The sequence below is a fragment of the Glandiceps talaboti genome, chromosome 7 (genome assembly GCF_964340395.1).
Source record: "Glandiceps talaboti chromosome 7, keGlaTala1.1, whole genome shotgun sequence".
Classification (NCBI taxonomy): domain Eukaryota; kingdom Metazoa; phylum Hemichordata; class Enteropneusta; family Spengelidae; genus Glandiceps; species Glandiceps talaboti.
Genome location: NC_135555.1, coordinates 25334386 through 25356628, shown reverse-complemented (window position 1 = coordinate 25356628; position 22243 = coordinate 25334386). Strand labels below are relative to the sequence as shown.

Here is a 22243-nt window from a genome sequence, read left to right as displayed (position 1 = left end):
GTCGGCCCAATGGAAAAAACCATCGACCCCCCCCCCCCCCCCGAGAAACTGACCGATCCCTGACTGTTCCCAGGATCAGGACTCAATGATCACAAGTTGAGTTTATAGGTTTGAGGCGTAATTTCTACTACATGTTGAAAAAGGTACTTGGAGTATACTACTAAATGAAGGATTCTTATATGAAACCATCACTTGCAGTTGACGCAAACTAAGATAAGAATCTTGTTTATATTCAGTTTGTGCCACTTTGATGTTTTCTGTATACGTTTGGTGTTTTATCATGAAGTATTTGAAAGTCAGTGCTTTGTTACAATCGATATGTCTAATTTTCATTTATACTATGCACGAGTCACGTTTTACAACAAATATGGAATATATAGTACTCTGATCGTTCTACAATGTGTCTACGTCACGACAACGCGTGTCTACGTCATTGGTTCTGCTGTGTTGTTAAAATATGAGTCAAAACGCTCAAAATTGCTATTATTTTCCATAAATTTTTTTCTATATTACTGGCGATGGTATAATTCTATTATTCCCAATATGTCTTCATGCAACCGGAAAATTACTCGTGACATAAGGGTTGTCAAGGACCCCTTAGGTCACTCGTATTTTCCTTGGCTGCTCGATGAAAAATATTGGGGAATAATATATGTGTCGGATTTTGTACACGAGAGCTTCATTAATATAGTGTGTTTGATCAATTTGTGTTCATTCACTAAATCTAGGCCATAGATTATCTGCACCATCCGTCCGTTTCTTAGAATATATTGTATTAGTATTTTATATTGTATATATACATCCAATTTTTAAGAATTTAAGTTGGAATATAATGTGCGGGGAGTGTATTTTAACTTTAACGTCTTATGTGAGTGTTGTATGTTAACCTATACGATTTCTTACAACAACCCCCCCCCCCCTCCAAAAAAAAGAAAAAAAGTGCTTCACCATTGCAACATAAATATGTGACACTGAATGAAATCATTTCCTGGATATCACATAAGTTGTTTCCGAAAGTACAGATTCAAACAATACACCAAATGTCAAATTGAACCTAATCACATACTGGTTATACTCCTCTCGTGCGCCAAGTAAAAATTATGCATCGTCAATAATATATGTGAAGAATTGAACATTTTCATAATGCTACTAAACCTGTCTGATGTTAGGATCAATTAAACGATTTTTACCTTTGAAATATAAATATAACATAGACAGTTTGACTACGTAGTTTGTAGGTAGGAAAGGAACATTAAATAACGTCAGGTGAATGCTTGTCACGATGGGAATAAATTATGAAAGTGACTTATGTGACTGAGTCTGCGTAGTTTCATCGATATCAGCTGAGAGATGACGAAGAAAAAATGAGGATCGGTGTGGCTATAATTTGGACACATGACACCCTTTAGACATGAACTGAAACGTTAATGTGGTAACTGTGTGTTGAGGATTTCATCTACAATCAAGGTAAGATTATTACATTATATTAAAGTCAAACAGACTTTATTCGTCATTATCTGGCTATACATTTCTCGTCGAATGGCGAAAGACATATGATAATGATATGTAATCGTGACAAAACTAAATTATGCTGACCTATAGGCTATAATACATTGAATAAATAAGATACTTTATTTGTTTGTTTGTTTGTTTGTATGTATGTATGTATGTATGTATGTATATATGTATGTATGTATGTATGTATGTATGTATGTATGTATGTATGTATGTATGTATGTATGTATGTGTGTGTGTGTGTGTGTGTTTGTGTGTGTGTGTGTGTGTGTATGTATGTATGGATGGATGTATGTTTGCATGCATGCATGTAAGTATGTATGTATGTAAGTATGTATGTATGTATGTATGTATGTATGTATGTATGTATGTAGAAATGTATATGGAACTTATAAATCAGTCCGTTTAAATAGATGAAAAATCCGACGTTTCGAATAAATATTCTTTTTCAAAGGAAAAATCGGCGAGATACAGAAATGTTAGGTTAAAACCTGAACATAATTGAATGAAAGGGAACAAAACCGCGCGTGATATATAAACGGTTATACGTGGGAAAAGTTCTAATATTCGCACGCACCAAATAGAACCCAATAGAATACGCCTGAAATTTTAAAAATACCCTGATTAGATTGGGAATGACGAGAATAATCTATTAATTCCAAGGGGTTCCAGCGTTCCAATACGGAAAATGATTTCTTCTTCCTTTAACCTCAATGCTTTCTCATCACCAGAAACCTTACAAATTCCTGAAATGGACATATCTGATACACATTTTTGACATGTAATGCAATACACTACGTTAGTACTAATACAAGTAAATCTACTTGTAACAGCCACACTGTTCTTATGGCCAAAACATGATTAGTATTAATAATGAAACGACATGTACCACACAGAGTACGATCGCATGGAAATGAACCAGCATTAACTTCCAATTCACGTTGTTCTGTACGTACCACCATATCTCTAAGACTGGTATCACGACGCCAAGCTGTTAATGGTACTTCAGGAAACAATGAATTGGTAACCCTATTAGAACGTAAGATATTAAAATGCTTGTATATAATGTGTTTAACTCTAGTTGAAAAGGGATGGTATGTAAGAGCTAGTATGGGACGATCGTTGTTACTCTTCTGATCATGTGATTTGATACACGCTTCCCTAGACAAATTAAAGATGATACTTTATGTAAAGCCGCGTTGGTAACAGACATAGGATAACCACGTTGATGGAAGTACGTGCAAAATTCAGCAGACCTTTCTCTGAAATCCAAATCACTACTACAAATACGACGTAAACGAAGTAATTGTGAATAGGGAATGGAATCTTTACACTTATTAGGATGTGATGAACCATACTGCAAATATGAATGTGAATCAGTAGGTTTAGTATAAATAGATGTAGCTATATCATCACCATCAATCCTAAGGGAGATGTCAAGGAAATTGATAGTTAGTTCTGAAATATCATAAGTATACTGAATAGCAGGATTAAAATTACATATGTTATTAATAGACTGCATAAGGTCCTCAAGTTTGAGTGATGCTGCACCAACGCCGTCATCAATAAATCGTTTATATAGATCAGGTAAGATCCCTTGATACGAGCTGAAAATAAGGTGTTCTTGATAAGACATAAATAAACAAGCATAACTAGGTCCAATACAACTTCCCATAGCAACGCCGCGTTTCTGCACAAAATATCTGTCATTAGAGGTAAAATAATTACAGGTAAGAACAAGTTCAGCTAATCTAAGAAGTACGTGGGTAGGAGGGTCAAGTACAGGTCTTAAATTAAGATAGTGTTCGATTGCAACTATAAACCTTCATTGTGTGGTATGGAAGTATACAAGGAAAAAGGGTATCTTGGCTTACCTTGTTGGAATTGGAAGCCATTAAGTACTTTAAGAGCATGGTTCGTATCATCGCGCTTTCTAAGGGATGAAATAGCATCGCGTTCTTCCTTGGTGATGTTACTGAAAGGGAACTTGTTATTAAATTTAATAGTATAAACCTCACGCCTGCAAACATTGATGTAATGGTCAAGAGTACTATTGCGACCAGCTTGAGGTGTCCAATGTGCAGGGAGGGCACCAAACAATCGTTGGTTATTGATATTATTAACATGAGCTTCACCCTGGGTATCATTATCATCATTAGCAAAGTACTCTTTCAAGCGAAGACTTTCGACATCACGTTTAACATAGAACTCGTTGATATGAGATTTAATAGGAATGTATGTAAGCCCCTACTAAGAACATTCCGTTCTGAATCTGATATATTAAGGTCTTCTGGGATGATGACGACAAGCCGTTTAGATGTGTTAAAAAGGGGCTGTCGGTCACTATGAGGTTGATAAAACTGTGTGTGTGTGTGTGTGTGTGTGTGTGTGTGTGTGTGTGTGTGTGTGTATGTATGTATGTATGTATGTATGTATGTATGTATGGATGGATGCATGGATGGATGGATGGATGGATGAAAACCATTTTTAATGAACTCCACGGAGTGTATCAAAAGTTTGTTTTTGCCTTAAATATGACGTTGATTTAAATAAATTACTTATTTTATTCCAACATTGGTTCTATTTTCATATCCTGATAAATGCGAGTAGAATGCCAACTGTAGGCTAAATTAGGACAGGTATTTAATGTATACCAGACATTACAGTTATAGATTTGACTACGGAAACCAGGTAAGCGTACAGTATCAATAAAGTAGAATCATGAGGAGGGGGGGGGGGGAGGTATCTCCCACAACACCAAGTACCGATTGTACACATACGTATGAAATTTTACAACTTTTCCTATATGTATCTTTGGCTATATGACGTTTATTTGGCAATATGACAGTAATGTTTATTTGGCAGTGTGACAGTAATATTTATTTGGCAATGTGACAGTAATGTTTATTTGGCTATGTGACAGTAATGTTTATTTGGCTATGTGACAGCAATGTTTATTTGGCTATGTGACAGTAATGTTTATTTGGCTATGTGACAGTGATATTGGCTATGTGACAGTGATATTGGCTATGTGACAGTAATATTTATTTGGCAATGTGACAGTAATGTTTATTTGGCTATGTGGCAGTGATGTTGGCTATGTGACAGTAATATTGGCTATGTGACAGTACTATTCATTTGACAATGTGACAGTAATGTTTATTTGGCTATGTGGCAGTGATATTGGCTATGTGACAGTGATATTGGCTATGTGACAGTAATATTTATTTGGCAATGTGACAGTAATATTCATTTGGCAATGTGACAGTAATATTTATTTGGCTATGTGGCAGGGATGTTGGCTATATATGTGGCAGGGATGTTTATTTGGCTATATGACATGTACATGTACAGTGATGATTATTTGTTTCAAAGTGAGAAAATGGATGATGTGAGATATATGTGTGGTTCTATCAATGTCTGAGTTTTGTGTATGTAGATAAGGAAGCCTTCTGTAGTAACAAGGGGTAGGGCTAGGGAATTATGGGGGTCACTTTTTACAAATGGGTCCTCGGGGGAGGATCATATTTTAGAAAATAGAAATTAGGCAAGGGTCAAATTTTACATTGACTCATTTCCTTATCTAACTTTACATGATTTTGGCATGATCCCACCGCTGCCACCAGACAGACAGACATACATACATACATACATACATACATACATACATACATACATACAGACAGACAGACAGACAGACAGACAGACATACAGACAGACAGACAGACAAATGGACAGATAGATTAGATAGATAGATAGAGAGAGAGAGAGATAGATAGATAGATAGATAGATAGATAGATAGATAGATAGATAGATAGATAGATAGATAGATAGATAGATAGATAGATAGATAGATAGATAGATAGATAGATAGATAGATAGATAGATAGATAGACATAAGGTACACAAAGGGAACTTGACAAGATTACGATATATCGAGAAAGATGAGTGAATAAACTAATAAATCAAATATTTTATAACAACCATCTTTTTTTTGTTGTAAATTCTGTTTCATGTGCTATCTGTATGAAGATGTCGGAGCCATTTGCATCGATGAGTCGGCTGGCATCAACATTGACACTCTCCATGGTGTTGAATACTTAAAGACGACCATCTTACTTTAATTGTAGTTTTATATTTTCGACATCACGTACCTGATCCAGCGATCAATATAGGGACTGTCTGATAATACGTGCTATGAAATCCAATCTCTGATTTGAAGATTTGTCTGCACTACGTGTGTTGACATTTGAAGCACCTGGTTTATGAATATTCACAACATAATATATATTTTTTAACGACCAGTAGAGACAATCTGGTTATTCTCCAATGTCTTAGGTTCATGGTTACTCTCCAAACGAAACTGATGCTGAAACATTGTTAACTATAACACTAAGTAACTTGTGACGTCATCAAAATGACTGTGACGTACTCTCTTAAAGTGGCCAATGCAAGTTTGACGGCGTTTTCCAGTTTGTTGTTTCGATGGCGCGGAAGCATATATAAACTACTGTACAGAGAAATGCTGATTTTCATTAGTCTTTATTACCTATTGAGTGTCATCTATAGAAATGCACTGGGTGAATCACAAAGACGCGTTTTTGAAAAGGTTAGTTTCAAAGAGCATTATTACTTTTAATATCGTGTACAATTATTATGATTGACAACAGAACCAGTTCCCATTGTCTCGGTACTACTGATCACCACGATATTTACTATGATAACTGGTTCAAATATTTACATGTAAACGTACGTTGGGTTAATCGTAATTCAACACTGTACGACATTTATTTTCAATATAAACATAACTATATCATGATTATAAACAGTGCCCATATTTTAACTTCTTTTGGGAAATCAGGAAGATTGAATTCATTTTGATATTACTATTATACATCAACAATAAATCGGTGATGTATACTAAATGTAAGAACATATCAGAGGATAATTTATCCATGAGTCACAATGCCAACAGATTATTCTACTATGCATGCTTCACAATGCCAACTGACTGTTCTACTTTGCATGCTTCACAATGCCAACTGACTGTTCTACTGTGCATGCTTCACAATGCCAACAGATTATTCTACCATGCATGGTTCACAATGTCAACAGATTATTCTACTATGCATGCTTCACAATGCCAAAATACTATTCTACTTTATGGATTTTTCACAATACCAACTGACTATTCTACTCTATGCATTGTTCACAATGCCAACACACTATTATACGCTATGTACTGTTCCTAATGCCAACATACTATTCTCCTATATGTACTGTTCACAATGCCAACATACTTTTCTACTGTATGCATTGTTCACAATGCTAGTCGACTACTCAACTCTATGCATTGTTCACAATGCCAACACACTATTATACGCTATGTACTGTTCCTAATGCCAACATACTATTCTCCTATATGTACTGTTCACAATGCCAACATACTTTTCTACTCTATGCATTGTTCACAATGCTAGCCGACTACTCAACTCTATGCATTGTTCACAATACCAACTGACTATTCTACTCTATGCATTGTTCACAATACCAACTGACTATTCTACTCTATGCATTGTTCACAATGCCAACATACTATTCTACTCTATGCATTGTTCACAATGCCAACATACTATTCTACTATATGCATTGTTCACAACAGACTGTTCTACTATGCATGGTTCACACTGCCAACAGATTATTCTACTATGCATGGTTCACAATGCCAACTGACTGTTCTACTATGCATGCTTCACAATGCCAACAGATTATTCTACTATGCATGCTTCACAATGCCAACATACTATTCTACTATGCAGTATTCACAATGCCAACAGACTATTCTACTCTATGCATTGTTCACAATGCCAACTGACTATTCTACCCTATACATTGTTCAAAATGCTAGCCGACTATTCTACTCTATGCATTGTTCACAATGCTAGCCGACTATTCTACACTAACCATTGTTCACAATGCCAACTGATTATTTTACCCTATGCACTGTTCACAATGCTAGCCGACTATTCTACTCTATGCATTGTTCACAATGCTAGCCGACTATTCGACTCTATGCATTGTTCACAATGCTAGCCGACTACTCTACACTGTGCATTTTTCACAATGCCAACAGACTATTCTACTTTGTGAATTGTTCACAATGCTGGCCGACTATTCTACTCTATGCATTGTTCACAATGATAGCCGACTATTCTACTCTATGCATGTTCACAATGCTAGCCGACTATTCTACACAATGCCAACAGATTATTCTACTATGCATGGTTCACAATGCCAACTGACTGTTCTACTCTATGCATTGTTCACAATACCAACTGACTATTCTACTCTATGCATTGTTCACAATACCAACATACTATTCTACTCTATGCATTGTTCACAATGCCAACATACTATTCTACTCTATGCATTGTTCACAATGCCAACATACTATTCTACTCTATGTACTATTCACAATACCAACTGACTATTCTACTCTTTGCATTGTTCACAATACCAACTGACTATTCTACTCTATGCATTGTTCACAATGCCAAAATACTATTCTACTTTATGGATTGTTCACAATACCAACATACTATTCTACCCTATGCATTGTTCACAATGCTATCCGACTATTCTACACTATGCATTGGTCACAATGCCAACTGACTATTCTACTTTATGCATTGTTATATAATGTTAGCCGATTATTCTTCGTTGTGCATTTTTCATAATGCATGCCGACTATTCTACTCTATGCATTGTTCACAATGCTAGTCGACTATTCTACTCTATGCATGGTTCACAATGCTAGCCGACTATTCTATATTGTGCATTTTTCACAATGCTAGCCGACTCTATGCATGGTTCACAATGCTAGCCGACTATTCTATATTGTGCATTTTTCACAATGCTAGCCGACTCTATGCATTGTTCACAATGCTAGCCGACTATTCTACACTGTGCATTTTTCACAATGCTAGCCGACTATTCTACTCTATGCATTGTTCACAATGATAGTCGACTATTCTACTCTATGCATTGTTCACAATACCAACATACTATTCTACGCTATGCCTTGTTCACAATGCCAATAAACTATTCTACTCTATGCATGGTTCACAATGCCAACTGACTATTCTACCCTATGCATTGCTTATATGCTAGCCGACTATTCTACTCTATGCATTGTTCACAATGCTAGCCATCTATTCTACTCTATGCATTGTCCACAATACCAGCCGACTATTCTACTCTATGCATGTTCACAATGCTAGCCGACTATTCTACTCTATGTACTGTTCACAATACCAACTGGCTATTCTACTCTATGCATTGTTCACAATGCTAGCCTACTATTCTACTCTATGCATTGTTCACAATGCCAACAAACTATTCTACTCTATGTACTGTTCACAATGCCAATAGACTATTCTACTGTATGCATTTGTCACAATACCAACTGACTATTCTATTGTATGCATTGTTCACAATACCAACATACTATTCTACTCTATGCATTGTTCACAATACCAACCGACTATTCTACTCTATGCATTGCTCACAATGCCAACATACTATTCTCTTCTATGTACTGTTCACAATGCCAACAGACTTTTCTACTCTATGCATTGTTCACAATGCTAGCCGACTACTCTACTCTATGCATTGTTCACAATGCTAGCCGACTATTCTACTCTTTGCATTGTTCACAATGCTAGCCGACTATTCTACCCTATGCATTGTTCACAATGCTAGCCGACTATTCTACTCTATGCATTGTTCACAATGCCAACTGACTATTCTACTCTATGCCTTGTTCACAATGTTAGCCGACTATTCTACTCTATGCATTGTTCACAATGCCAACTGACTATTCTACTCTATGCCTTGTTCACAATGCTAGCCGACTATTCTGCATTATGCATTGTTCACAATGCTAGCCGACTATTCTACTCTATGCATTGTTCACAATGCTAGCCGACTATTCTACTCTATGCATTGTTCACAATGCCAACTGACTATTCTACTCTATGCCTTGTTCACAATGCTACCCGACTATTCTGCATTATGCATTGTTCACAATGTTAGCCGACTATTCTGCATTATGCATTGTTCACAATGTTAGCCGACTATTCTGCATTATGCATTGTTCACAATGCTACCCGACTATTCTGCATTATGCATTGTTCACAATGTTAGCCGACTATTCTACACTATGCATTGTTCACAATGCTAGCCGACTGGAAGATTGGTGAAAATGACTACTCTAACAAGTTAAGCATAAAGAAATGCTGCTGAGATAAAAACAATTCAAAATTTGCTTATTTGGCTTTTACTAAAATACTGTACTATAAATTTAGGTTATGAGTTATATGTTCAGGGAATTTTGTTCAGAATGTTTTAACGCCTAACAAAAGATTGGGTAATACGATTCTCTACAATAATTTATACCTTTCTTTTTCTTTGAACTTGTCTCACCACACATAAATAGTTGGCGTTGTATGCAGACAAAGGAATCGAATTCATTCCATTGAGTTTTATCCTTGGATTCTATGTGTCTATCATAATCGGTCGATGGTGGAGCCAATACCTGGTTATTCCATGGACTGACCAGGTGGCTCAGAATGTGGCTGCTAATATCCATGGTGTAGATGACAAGAGTCGAATGATTCGACGTGCTATTGTCCGCTGGGTGAATGCATCATCAGTTATAGTACTGACTGCAGTGTCTCCGCCAATCAAGAAACGGTTTCCAACCACATGGCATATAGCAGAAGCAGGTAGCTGAGTACAATTTATCGAAAGAATCATGTATTTTGTGCATGCTAACTGTTTTTCTCTTACAATGAGTTAAATTATTGACGTCATATTTTATTTACGTCATCTGAATAAAGTTCTAAATTAAGATATGTTTCTGTAGAGATATGAGTAATGATAATTGTCATTCTTACCTCCAGTAAGGGGGGGGGGTAATGCCTGTCTTTCTTTCTGTCTGTCTGTCTGTCTGTCTGTCTGTCTGTCTGTCTGTCTGTCTGTGTCTGTGGACACGATATCTCACAAACACTACTGCATAGATTCTAGTGAAACATACTAGGGGGTGTTACTACACATGTTCTATATGGTAATGGTAAGAACTGATTAGAATTTGCCAAACGTCCAACAAATGGTCAATTGTATGATTGATGTTTTAGTGGTTAGGCTATATCTTAAGAGTGCAGACTTCAAATTCAATATACACATTGACCATGATGAAGTGCTTATATCCTAAAAGATTTGTAGCGTTAATGATTGATTTGCATGATTAGTGATTTTCAGTAATTAAGCTATATCTAAAGAATACACTCTTCAAATTATGTAACATTTGGTACATATATCTACCATAACAAAGCACATATGTCCTATACAGCCAGTTGGCGTAGTTTTTAGTGTTAATGAGCAATTTGTGTAATTAATGATTTTCAGTAACTAAACCATATCTCAAGAATGCACACTTCAAATGCCGCAACACTTGGCACATACATCAAGCATAATAAGCATACATATCCTACAAAGCCTGTTAATATAATTTTTAGTTTTAACAAATAATTTATGATTAATGATTTTTGGTAATTAGGCTATATCTTAATACAATTTTCAGCTTTCATATAATTTTCACATAACAATGTGCATGTTCTATGAAGTTTGTTGACACAATTTTTACTTTTAATGGGTAATTTGAATAATTAATGATTTCGGTAATTAAGCTATATCTTAAGAAAAAAACCTTAAATTCATTATAATTTGGCACACCCATCAACACATATCCATAGCTTTTTGTAATGAATAATTTCAATAATTAATGAATTTCGGTAATTAGGTAATGTTTTAAGTATGCAAGTGTCAAATTTCGCAGTTTCATATAATTAATTTTCCAATTAAGCGGTACATCATGTATGATAGCTGTAGCTCAGAATTTTGCATTCCAACAATTACTGTGTAGGAACAAAGATATATGGTTTTTACCTCACGGGAGGCATTCAGTTTAAATCTGGTGTTTTATATCATAGAATAAATAACATTAATCCTATTATAGTATATGCACTGGGTTATATGGAACATCATTCGACTCAGACAACTACATACAGTTGTGACATTTCGCACATTCATTAGAGCTTCTTACTTATATTTGATGTTTTGTCTTCAATAGTCAATTGTAAAGCCAGTATGTCGTGCAAGACTGAATCACATCTCTTGACTATGTCTTCAACGACGGCATGTTTTCGTTTCTTACATCAAGGGTTCTTCACAGAAGAAGAAATGCAAGCGTTTATTGATACGCCGTGTCCTCACAATAAATTCTGGGTTCCCTGTTTATGGGCATGTAATCTCGTGGCGGAATCTCGTAGAGAGGGTAGGATACGAGATGATATTGCGATGAAGACTCTCATTGATGTAAGTTCATTCATCCATCCATCTAGCCACACACACACACACACACACACACACACACACACACACACGCACACACACAGAGACACACACACACACACACACACACACACACACACACACGCATGCATGCATGCATACATACATACATACATACATACATGCATGCATGCATGCATGCATGCATGCATGCATGCATACATACATACATACATACATACATACATACATACATACATACATACATACATGTCGTTTCATTAATACTAATCATGATTTTGGCCCCAGGAACAATGTGGCTGTTACGAGTAGATTTACTTGTATTAGTACTAAAGTAGTGTATTGCATTACATGCCAGAAATGTGGTTTATTATATATAGGTTCGACTGTACGTCGTCTTGGTGATCGTTTTGTGGAATATCTCCGTCTAACCAGACAAACGAATCGTAACTATACTATCGTATCTATAGATTTTATTACCAACGATCAAAGTGTATCAGATATGTCTATTTCAGGAGGTTTCTGGTGATGAGAAAGTATTGAGGTTGAAGGAAGAGGAAATCATTTTTCGTCTCGGAACGCTGGAACCCCTTGGAATTAATAGATTATTCACATCATTCTTTTAAAAGCTTTTATGTGATATTACCTACAGGAAATTCAACGATTCCGGGATAATTCTGGTATGATGTATTCCTTTGATTGGATTAGTGTACCTCTTGTTTACACCCAGGTAAAAGTTGTTCAAACAATCTTTGTTATTGTTTTGCCTCTGAAATGGTTTTTCACCATCCTGTGGTAGACCATGTGTTGCTATATTCAATAAAACACTTTTGCCTGCATGCACTTATATGTTTTGTTTATTTCTTGTTATCATGCTTGCGTCCATATGGGTTGAAAATAAAATGGACCATTCCACTGTATGCAAATGACCTTTCCAGAGTATTAAATGGCCAATCTAATGTGTGTAAATGACCTTTCCAGAGTATTAAATGGCCAATCTAATGTGTGTAAATGACCTTTCCAGAGTATTAAATGGCCAATCTAATGTGTGTAAATGACCTTTCCAGAGTATTAAATGGCTAATCTAATGTGTGTAAATGACCTTTCCAGAGTATTAAATGGCCAATCTAATGTGTGTAAATGACCTTTCCAGAGTATTAAATGGCCAATCCAATGTGTGTAAATGACCTTTCCAGAGTATTAAATGGCCAATCTAATGTGTGTAAATGACCTTTCCAGAGTATTAAATGGCCAATCTAATGTGTGTAAATGACCTTTCCAGAGTATTAAATGGCCAATCTAATGTTTGTAAATGACCTTTCCAGAGGGTGCTAATTACCTTTCCTGTATATGTTAATTCTTTCCATGTATGGAAATGACCCTTCTAATGTATGTTAATTACTTTAATAATCTTTCCATCTATGTAAATAGCTGTGTGAAAATTACTGTCCCAGTGTATGTTAATTACGTTAGTAATCTTTCTAAGCATGCAAATGACCTTTCTAGTGTATGTTAATAATCTATGTATGCAAATGACAATTCCAGTGTTTGCAAACACATCTGGGATAATTAGAGATAATAGCAATCGTCTAATGCGCATGTCAGGATACATTGCTTTTGTTTGTTTGTTGATAATCACTGTATTATCTCTTACTCCGAGCCAAAGTTCCGACCACCACATTGAGTATGGCCGACCTCCACATATAATAGGCTTCTTTGAATCGAATAACGCTGCAGTCAATTGAGGTAGAAATGTTTTTCATAAAGCATGTCAATATCTGTTGAGAAACAAGGTCTAATAGTTGAAAGTAGTTTTGTGCGTCCCCTAGTTACCGGGCTAGGTTTTCATAGTGTAAGACCTCAAAGTGAAAGTGTGTGGATCGGATGACGGGAATTTAAATACATGTTTTTATTTGTTTTTAGTCTATAACAAGTAATTAACATATTTCAATGTATTATAACATTCCTCTACTGTAGGTCGTTACTTTGGCAGTGTATTCGTATTTCGTTGCGTGTCTGATTGGTCGTCAGTTCCTAGATACAAGTCAGGGTTATGCAGGTCATTTTATCGACCTCTATATTCCCTTCTTCACAATATTGGAATTCTTCTTCTACTTCGGATGGCTAAAGGTAGATCATTGATATAATTGCTTTGTTTACCCACCATAGACTTCAACAATTGCAGTTCTCAATTCCCGTTCGCTTCATGTCTGGGCAAAAATTTACGGTTTTTGACAGTATCGATAAGAATCTTGTTGGACTGATCATTTTACTCTTGACATGTTTGCCAGAACGCGTCATGCGTGATACAAGACATGGTCATGTACACCTACTTTCAGAAAATTGATATAAGTGTCTCGTCAGCAAAATATTTCAACTCTTCTAGGCTGTTGTCTAGATAGAGACAATGAGGAAATGGACAGCTCTACTGGTTGTATATGTTTATTACACCTCGACATTCTTACACAAGCTGTCATTGGTCAGAATCGAATCACATGATCTTCTTTAAATAGACTATTGCCCGCGCGTGCAAAGACTAATGTCCGGCTTTTTGCCTATTGCCCGCTGAAGTTATTTCGACTGTTGCGCTTCTCTTATGCGCATGTTTTCCAGTGTTGCGCGTCGAAGTGACAAAGTAACTACAGGGAGACACAAAAGTTTATTTCTTGCAGAAATGTCACGTTAATACATATAATTACAGATTAGCTGTGGGGACACTCGATTTCCTACAAATAATGCAGGCCAATATGGGGTGAGATCCACGCCAAATTTATAGATGTATTTAATTGACACAATTATTTCTGTATTTATTCACTTCTTTATTTTAATAAAATTAATGTATTTACTTTATTGTCAAATTTATTTATTTTATTATAATTCTTTCTTTATTTATTCACTTATTTATTTTAATGAAATAGGTGTATTTCCTTTGTCAAATTAATTATAATTATTTTTGAAATTATTTCATTATTTATTTATTCACTTATTTATTTTAATTATTTCTGTATTTTGTTCTTAATTTGCAATTTGTTCTTGTTATTTTTATTTTTCTATTATTCAATAAAAAATTAAATAAACTTGCTTATTTAATCATTTACCTTTATTTCTTAACATTCAATTAGTTTTAAAATGTATAATTCCGTTATTTAAGTCTGTATTTTGCATCTGATTTCACTTTTCCTCACTATTATTAAGATTTTAATTATTTATCGTATTAAATTATTTCATTATTTCATTTGCCTACAGTCAATTTAAACATTCTCAGCAATATATTTTAATTATGATGTTCTCTTAAGCTTATCAATAAATTATTTTTTCAATTCAGTATTTTGTTATTTAAGTCTATATTTTGATTCTTATTTGTGCTTTTCATCAATTGTAATTGTTTAAGTTTAAGTTATCAACTTGAAATATTTAATTTATTCACTATGCTTGCAAACCATGTTCCGGGGCCAAAGATATGTCGTTCATGACGTAGTTCACTGTTAGTAAATCAAGTATCATGAGTATGGCGGAAAGTGTACGACAGTACAGCGACTGATCTCCACGACATTTTACAGGAAAATTATCCCAAACTGGAGGAGGGGGGGGGGGGGCGGCTATGAAATTTGCCGCACGCATGTTGGTGGGTGGCATTTAGACTGCATTGCTTGCCCGGCGGCAAGGCACATCAGATTACCCATACAGAATACACAAACAATGTTGTTGGTTCTACACATGCATTACGTTGTGTCACTTTTGAAGAAAATATGTGACGGCTATCGCGTTGTCCCTGCTGTCCCAAAGTAATCAAAGAAGTAAAATTTACTCAGTCATGAATTTATTTGTCTCTTTCTTTTTGCTCAAAAGCCAATATAATTTACCGAGCTGTGGTGCATGCTCGTAGCGTAGCATACGTGGGTCTAAGTTTATCTGCTCTCTGCATATGCATAGCGTCCGGGCATACATCGTTTACTTATCGTGGTTTGCGAGCCTGCCGTATCATAATCACAATGTAGACTATTAAAAGTACAAACATCAATTCACAGTTATAACTTTATTGGCTGAATTTTATTTATCCGGGTTAATTGCTCGAAAGTTAGAGCGTAAGGTACTGTACAAAACACATGGCCTGTGTGATGACGGCGTCCGGGGATGGTGTATGCACCGTGCACGTCACTTTTTTTGTAGAAAATAAGAGGATTTACAACCCAGCCATCCCACAATCGCAATTAATATAGTACAAGTACATACATTTACTCACAGTTATAAATTTTACTTGTCTCATTTCTCACTCAAAGGCCGGAATATAATATTGGTATATGATACAATTTACCGAGTGACAGTATTGCCATTACAAGCATACGGTGTACACGTAACTTGACTAATGTTGTGCCTAGCATGATGATACACGTTACACCGTCCATGTGCACCACCGCGGCACCGATTGTCCATAGAAAATACAGGTAAAAAATTATGACCCTGCTGCTTACTGTCTCATATTTACATTTAATAAAACTACACAAACATTTATTCACGGTTACGAATTTATTTTCTCTCGAAAGTCATAGTTTGTTACATCACGTAATTCACCGATTTTTGGGGATAAATGGCGCACATCTGTACTGCCAGCTTCATCACATTCCTGTAAAGTTGTTATAGCGTACCGAATGTAATTGAAGACTTCATTTGGAATATCAAAACTAAGGGCATGCCAAACCAATTCTTCTTCAACCAAAACAACTTTATGGACTGCAGTATTCAACTGATTAAACTCTGAAACATCATCCAGCGATCTAACGGTTCCAGGCATATGCATCACATAGATTTGTAAGCTCAGTCACCATGATGCATATGATAGTCAGTTAGTGATCAATCGTGATTGGAGAAAAGTGATGCAAATACGTCATATGACGTATCGTAGGCCCCTGAACATGGTTTGCAGGCATAGAGAATAATAAATTAATTAATTATTGTATTTTGGCGGAGATCTCACGGTAGTTGAAGAAATTTATTCACTGTGCTTGATAACCATGTTCCGGGCCAAATACGTTGCACGTTGTAGTCATAGGACGAATCTATGACCCCGAACCATGGTTTTCAGGCATAGTGAATAAATTACTTTAAACTATGGTGAGATCTCCGCCAAAATAAAATATTTATCAATTGTAATTGTAATTGTTCAAGTTGAAGTTATCAACTAAACATGGTTTGCAGGCATAGAGAATAAATTACTTTAAACTACCGTGAGATCTCTGCCAAAATAAAATATTCATCAATTGTAATTGTAATTGTTCAAGTTTAAGTTATCAACTAAACATGGTTTGCAGGCATAGAGAATATATTACTTTAAACTATATTGAGATCTCCGCCAAAATAAAATATTCATCAATTGTAATTGTTCAAGTTTAAGTTATAAACTAAACATGGTTTGCAGGTATAGAGCATAAATTAAAGCACGAACAAGAATCAAAATAAAGACTTAAATAACAAAATAATGAATTGAAAAAAATAATTTAATGATAAGAGAACATCATTATCATAATATATTGCTGAGAATGTTTAAATTGGCTTAGCAAATGAAATAATTCAAAACGATAAATAATCAAAATAATAATAATAGTGATGAAAAGAGAAACAGTTGCAAAATACAGACTTAAATAACGAAATTATAAATTTTATAATTAATTTAATGTTAAGAAATAAAGCCAAATGATTAAATAAGCAAGTTTCTTGACATAAGTCAAATAATTCAACTTGAATTAATAATAGAAAAATAAAAATAAAAAGCAAATTAAGAACAAATACAGAAATAATTAAAATGAATATAAGTGAATATATAAAGAAATAATTATAATAAATAAGTGAATAAAAAATGAAATTGTGGAAATATTTAATAACGAAATTATAAATTCTAAAACTAATTACAGAAATAATTATAATAAAAAAGTGAATAAATACAGAAATAATTGTGGAAATATTTAATAATGAAATATAAATTTTAAAAATAATTACATAAATAATTAAAATAAAAAAAGTGAATAAATACAGAAATAATTGTGGAAATCTTAAAATACATTAAATACATTTATTTTGACGGGGATCTCACCCCATAGGGCAATGTCCATATTAGATGCTTATATGCAAGTACAATTTCGAAATGCATCATCAAAGAGAAACTTTTCTTCTAACAATGACGAATGATGAAGAATGAAGGGTAGCTATGTGGATGACTGGACCAATGATCAGTGTACGGTGTAATAAAATTAATAATACACGCGCTCGGGCAATATCACAATTAGTGCCTGCCCTTGGGCTGACACTTTTTACTGAAATTTTGATAAAGAGTGCCAAACCTTGTGTGGGCACTAAATTGTGATATTGGCCTCGCTGGCATGTGTTATTATTTAAATATCCAAGAAACAGTTAGATGTTAATCATTAATCAATACAATTGGAAGGGGTTGTGGGGATTGTGGGGTGGGATGGTGGGATTGTAGGGTGGGGTGGGGGGTGTTTACAGTAACTAAGATGCATTCTTTATGCAGTAAACCTTTTCAGTACCTTGAAATAACAAATTAGTCTGTAGGACTATGTCCTCTACAACCTGGGTGAATTAACCAAGACAACACCACGTAGAACACTTGAAACCATTAAGGCTGTGGGCAGGATTGTCTATCATTAACCACTGGGATGTTGATATTTAAAAAAAATGCACAGGTTGCGGAGGCTATTATCAACCCATATGGAGAAGATGATGATGACTTTGAAGTTAACTTTATAGTTGACAGAAACTTACAGGTAATATACATCGATATCATTGTAATTGTAACATTGTAATTGTCTTTTAATACGTCAATATCCGTGAAATTATAATTAAAGAAATTGAAACAAATAATAGTGAATGAGATGACATAAATTAAATAACAACAGGATATATTTAGGACTATTCTGCAAAGCTTACGTACAATAGAAATTCACCACTTATATTTCAGGGTTTGGCTACTTTGGACTTGCTGGGGTATGGGTGTTTTATTGAAATAAATTCTTACATACGCACTCACGCACAAACATACTCATACGTGAATGCATGCACATACATGTACACATACATAAATACATACATACATACATACATACATACATACATACATACATACATACATACATACATACATACATACATACATACGTACGTACGTACGTACATACATACATACACACACACACATACATACATACATACATACATACACACACAAACACACAAATATTGCATTCACCCCTTTTACAAGTCTCAGACAGGATCAATTTTGATAGATGTAGGATTGAATGCCTCTTGTATAACAATTACTGTCATTTATATAATTATATAGACAGATTGACAGATATAGAAAGACAGACAGACAGACAGACAGACAGACAGACAGACAGACAGACAGAGACCTACGGACAGACATACAGAGACAGACAGACAGACAGACAGACAGACAGACAGACAGACAGACAGACAGACAGACAGACAGACAGACAGACAGGGCCTTTTCCGGTGTCTTAGAAAATAATGTCTGGCTATATTTCATCAGGTGGGTTTATTAACTGTAGATGAATTATATGGAATGCATCCTAAACTAGACAAGGACATATACTGGGATCAAACAGAGTTCGACATTCCATATACTAAAGCATCGTTTCCCTACAAGAAAGAAAACTCTTGGATGGGGTCTACCACAAACATGCAGTGAGTATAGTCTGTCACAAGATGTATATTCTCGCAATCAGAGCTGTTAATTCTTCCACCTTACCACGTCTGTGGTAGGGCAGGTACTGGACGGTGTCATAAAAGCGACCGTGGTTTGCGACGATGCAAGATGTATCAAGTCAAAACAATCAATTTTAGCTTGTAACACAGGAAAATAAACTCATACCATTTGTTTTGTTACATCAAATTGAAAATGTTGCCAAATTCTAGTTTTTAATGGGTGTGTGAAGTTGGCTCCTGTTTCCTGTTTCCCGTCCGTATTCATTTCCTTATTCGCAATTTGGCCGTTGTGCCCATATTTCTCTACTGTGAAGTTGTAAGCTCACAAGACGTCGACAAATTCTGCAACAGCTCACACCAAACACGAGGGAGTGAAACCCTGGAACTTGATTCGGTTGTAAGGGGTGTTAACTTCGTAAAACTAATCCTTTTGTCCATTTCTCTTGATCTTTTGTTTACCATTTGACGCCATCTTGTATTCTAATAATGTTATTCTCTTTTCTGACGCCTGGTGGCGCACTAACATTCATATCACACACCCTGCACACAGGGGCGTGTAATATTGCATAGATTGTTGTTTTCCAGGTCTACAGACTAAATATAACAACCTTTTGAATATATATTCCAACCTGTATAGGGATAGTATACGTACTATAGATCGATACATTTGTAGCAGCAAGATTCGTATGATATTTTCCTAAGAAAACGGAAATCTAAGCAATAATAGTAAAATACACGCCCCTGTGACCCTGCACACCCAGTTGCCGACCTTATTCATTTCCCTATTCGGTTTCATAGGAAACTACATATTTTCCGTGGATTTATGACACTCTCATATCAAATCTACCTACTTAGCTATGCCATCACCAGGCTGTCGTTTATAGATTACTTAGCTATGCCATCGCCAGGCTGTCGTTATCATTCACTCATCATATACATCTATTTTTAATTATCTTCTTAGAATACTAAACAAATAATACAAAACTGTTCTGATTTGAATTACAGTATTTATGATGATAGTATGTGGACACAATTAGAAACTATTGCGGAATGCAGCAGACCATCAACATTAAAATCTGCTGGTGCGGACAAGTCATCTGATCATTCTCTTTCGGTTTCCCCAAATGGAAGCGACGAGATACGACTTCACAGGCAGCTATCTAAGGACAGTGCCACCCGGAAAATACTTCAATATATAACATCACGAAAGAACAGTCATATTCAGCGGGAACTATCGAATGAAAGCAAATTTCAAACACCGAACGAAAGTAGAATCCCAACGCCAAGGTTGTCTCCAAAGTCGAGTCCTAAACTGGGAAGAATGATGCGACAAACTTCACGTGAAAGCCAGCTATCAAAAGATGTGACCGTCTCTACAAGTTCACCGTTTTATTCCCCAGATGAGGAGGTGAACGTTAAGTTTCCAGTTGTACAAGAAGCTAAGGATACTTCGAAGGTAATGTCTGGTATGACTAGTAAAATATATGGCTATGTGAGGTATCTCTATCACAATTAAATACAAAGAAATAATTGTTTATGGGTATTTGACATTTTAATTCGACTTATTATTCAATATAAGATGTATCTCCACTAGTGTACACACTTGACGTGTGTTCATTTTTGTAGTATCAGCTATAAATATAACAGTTTAGTTAAGGATGCTAATGTGCACGGAACGAACGAACGAACAACCGAACGAACGAATGAATGAATGAACGAACGAACGAATGAATGCACTTTGGTGTCTATCAATCAAATAAATTAAATATTCTAGCTTATTAAATAATATTTTTTTAGTATGGAAAGCTAAACTCAGATTTTATCACTTGTGCACAGAAAAGTGAATTCTTATATTCAAGCCTGCAATTATCTTATATCAAGTATTGTAGTTGTTCAATTCATCATGCTGAAATGTAAAGGTAATTAAACAGCGTATTGATCTCTTCTCTTCCTCCATCGTATTTCCTACCCTATCTTTCCCTGCTTCCCCTATGTTAACACCCCTCTCCTCTCCTCTCCTCTCCTCTCCCCCCTCTCTCTCTCTCTCTCTCTCTCTCTCTCTCTCTCTCTCTCTCTCTCTCTCTCTCTCTCTCTCTCTCTCTCTCTCTCTCTCTCTCTCTCTCAGTTGATCGACGTAGAGGGCGGCACAGCAGCCTAGATGTGATGGCAGTGGTTGTCTTTATCGTGTGTGCAACTTTCAACTGAGACCCACCGCATATCATCCGCCGACACTTCAATGTCAAAATATTTACACTTCTGATGAGATATTTACACGTTATTAATGGTACAGGAATCTCAGAGAGTGTGGCCTAATCTCATTCAATTCCTTAGTAAAATACTGTTATTAAAAGTTGGAAGTTTTACCTGTCCTGACTGCTGAGTAATGGTTAATAACACTAAGAGCTGATACTTGGCTGCAAGCTACCTACTTTGTTGGTGCTTTATACTGGGGGCTTATTGGTTCTAAGTAATAACGCAATGTTCATGCACCCAATGTTGAAATGCAAACATCACGTGAAACTTGCATGTAGTCTTTACACGTCATTTACACTC

General features: G+C 35.5%; 1 protein-coding gene across 1 annotated transcript; it reads left to right on the top strand.

Annotated features, from left to right (window-relative positions):
* Positions 1-5933: 5933 nt before the first annotated feature.
* Positions 5934-21848, top strand: LOC144438209 (bestrophin-4-like). The gene is made up of 9 exons (XM_078127253.1): positions 5934-6125; positions 10014-10302; positions 11799-11953; positions 12603-12680; positions 13928-14080; positions 18649-18729; positions 19515-19669; positions 20696-21146; positions 21816-21848. Exons 1-9 carry the CDS (start codon positions 5934-5936, stop codon positions 21846-21848), a joined length of 1587 nt encoding a protein of 528 aa, XP_077983379.1.
* The last annotated feature ends 395 nt before the right edge of the window (positions 21849-22243 follow it).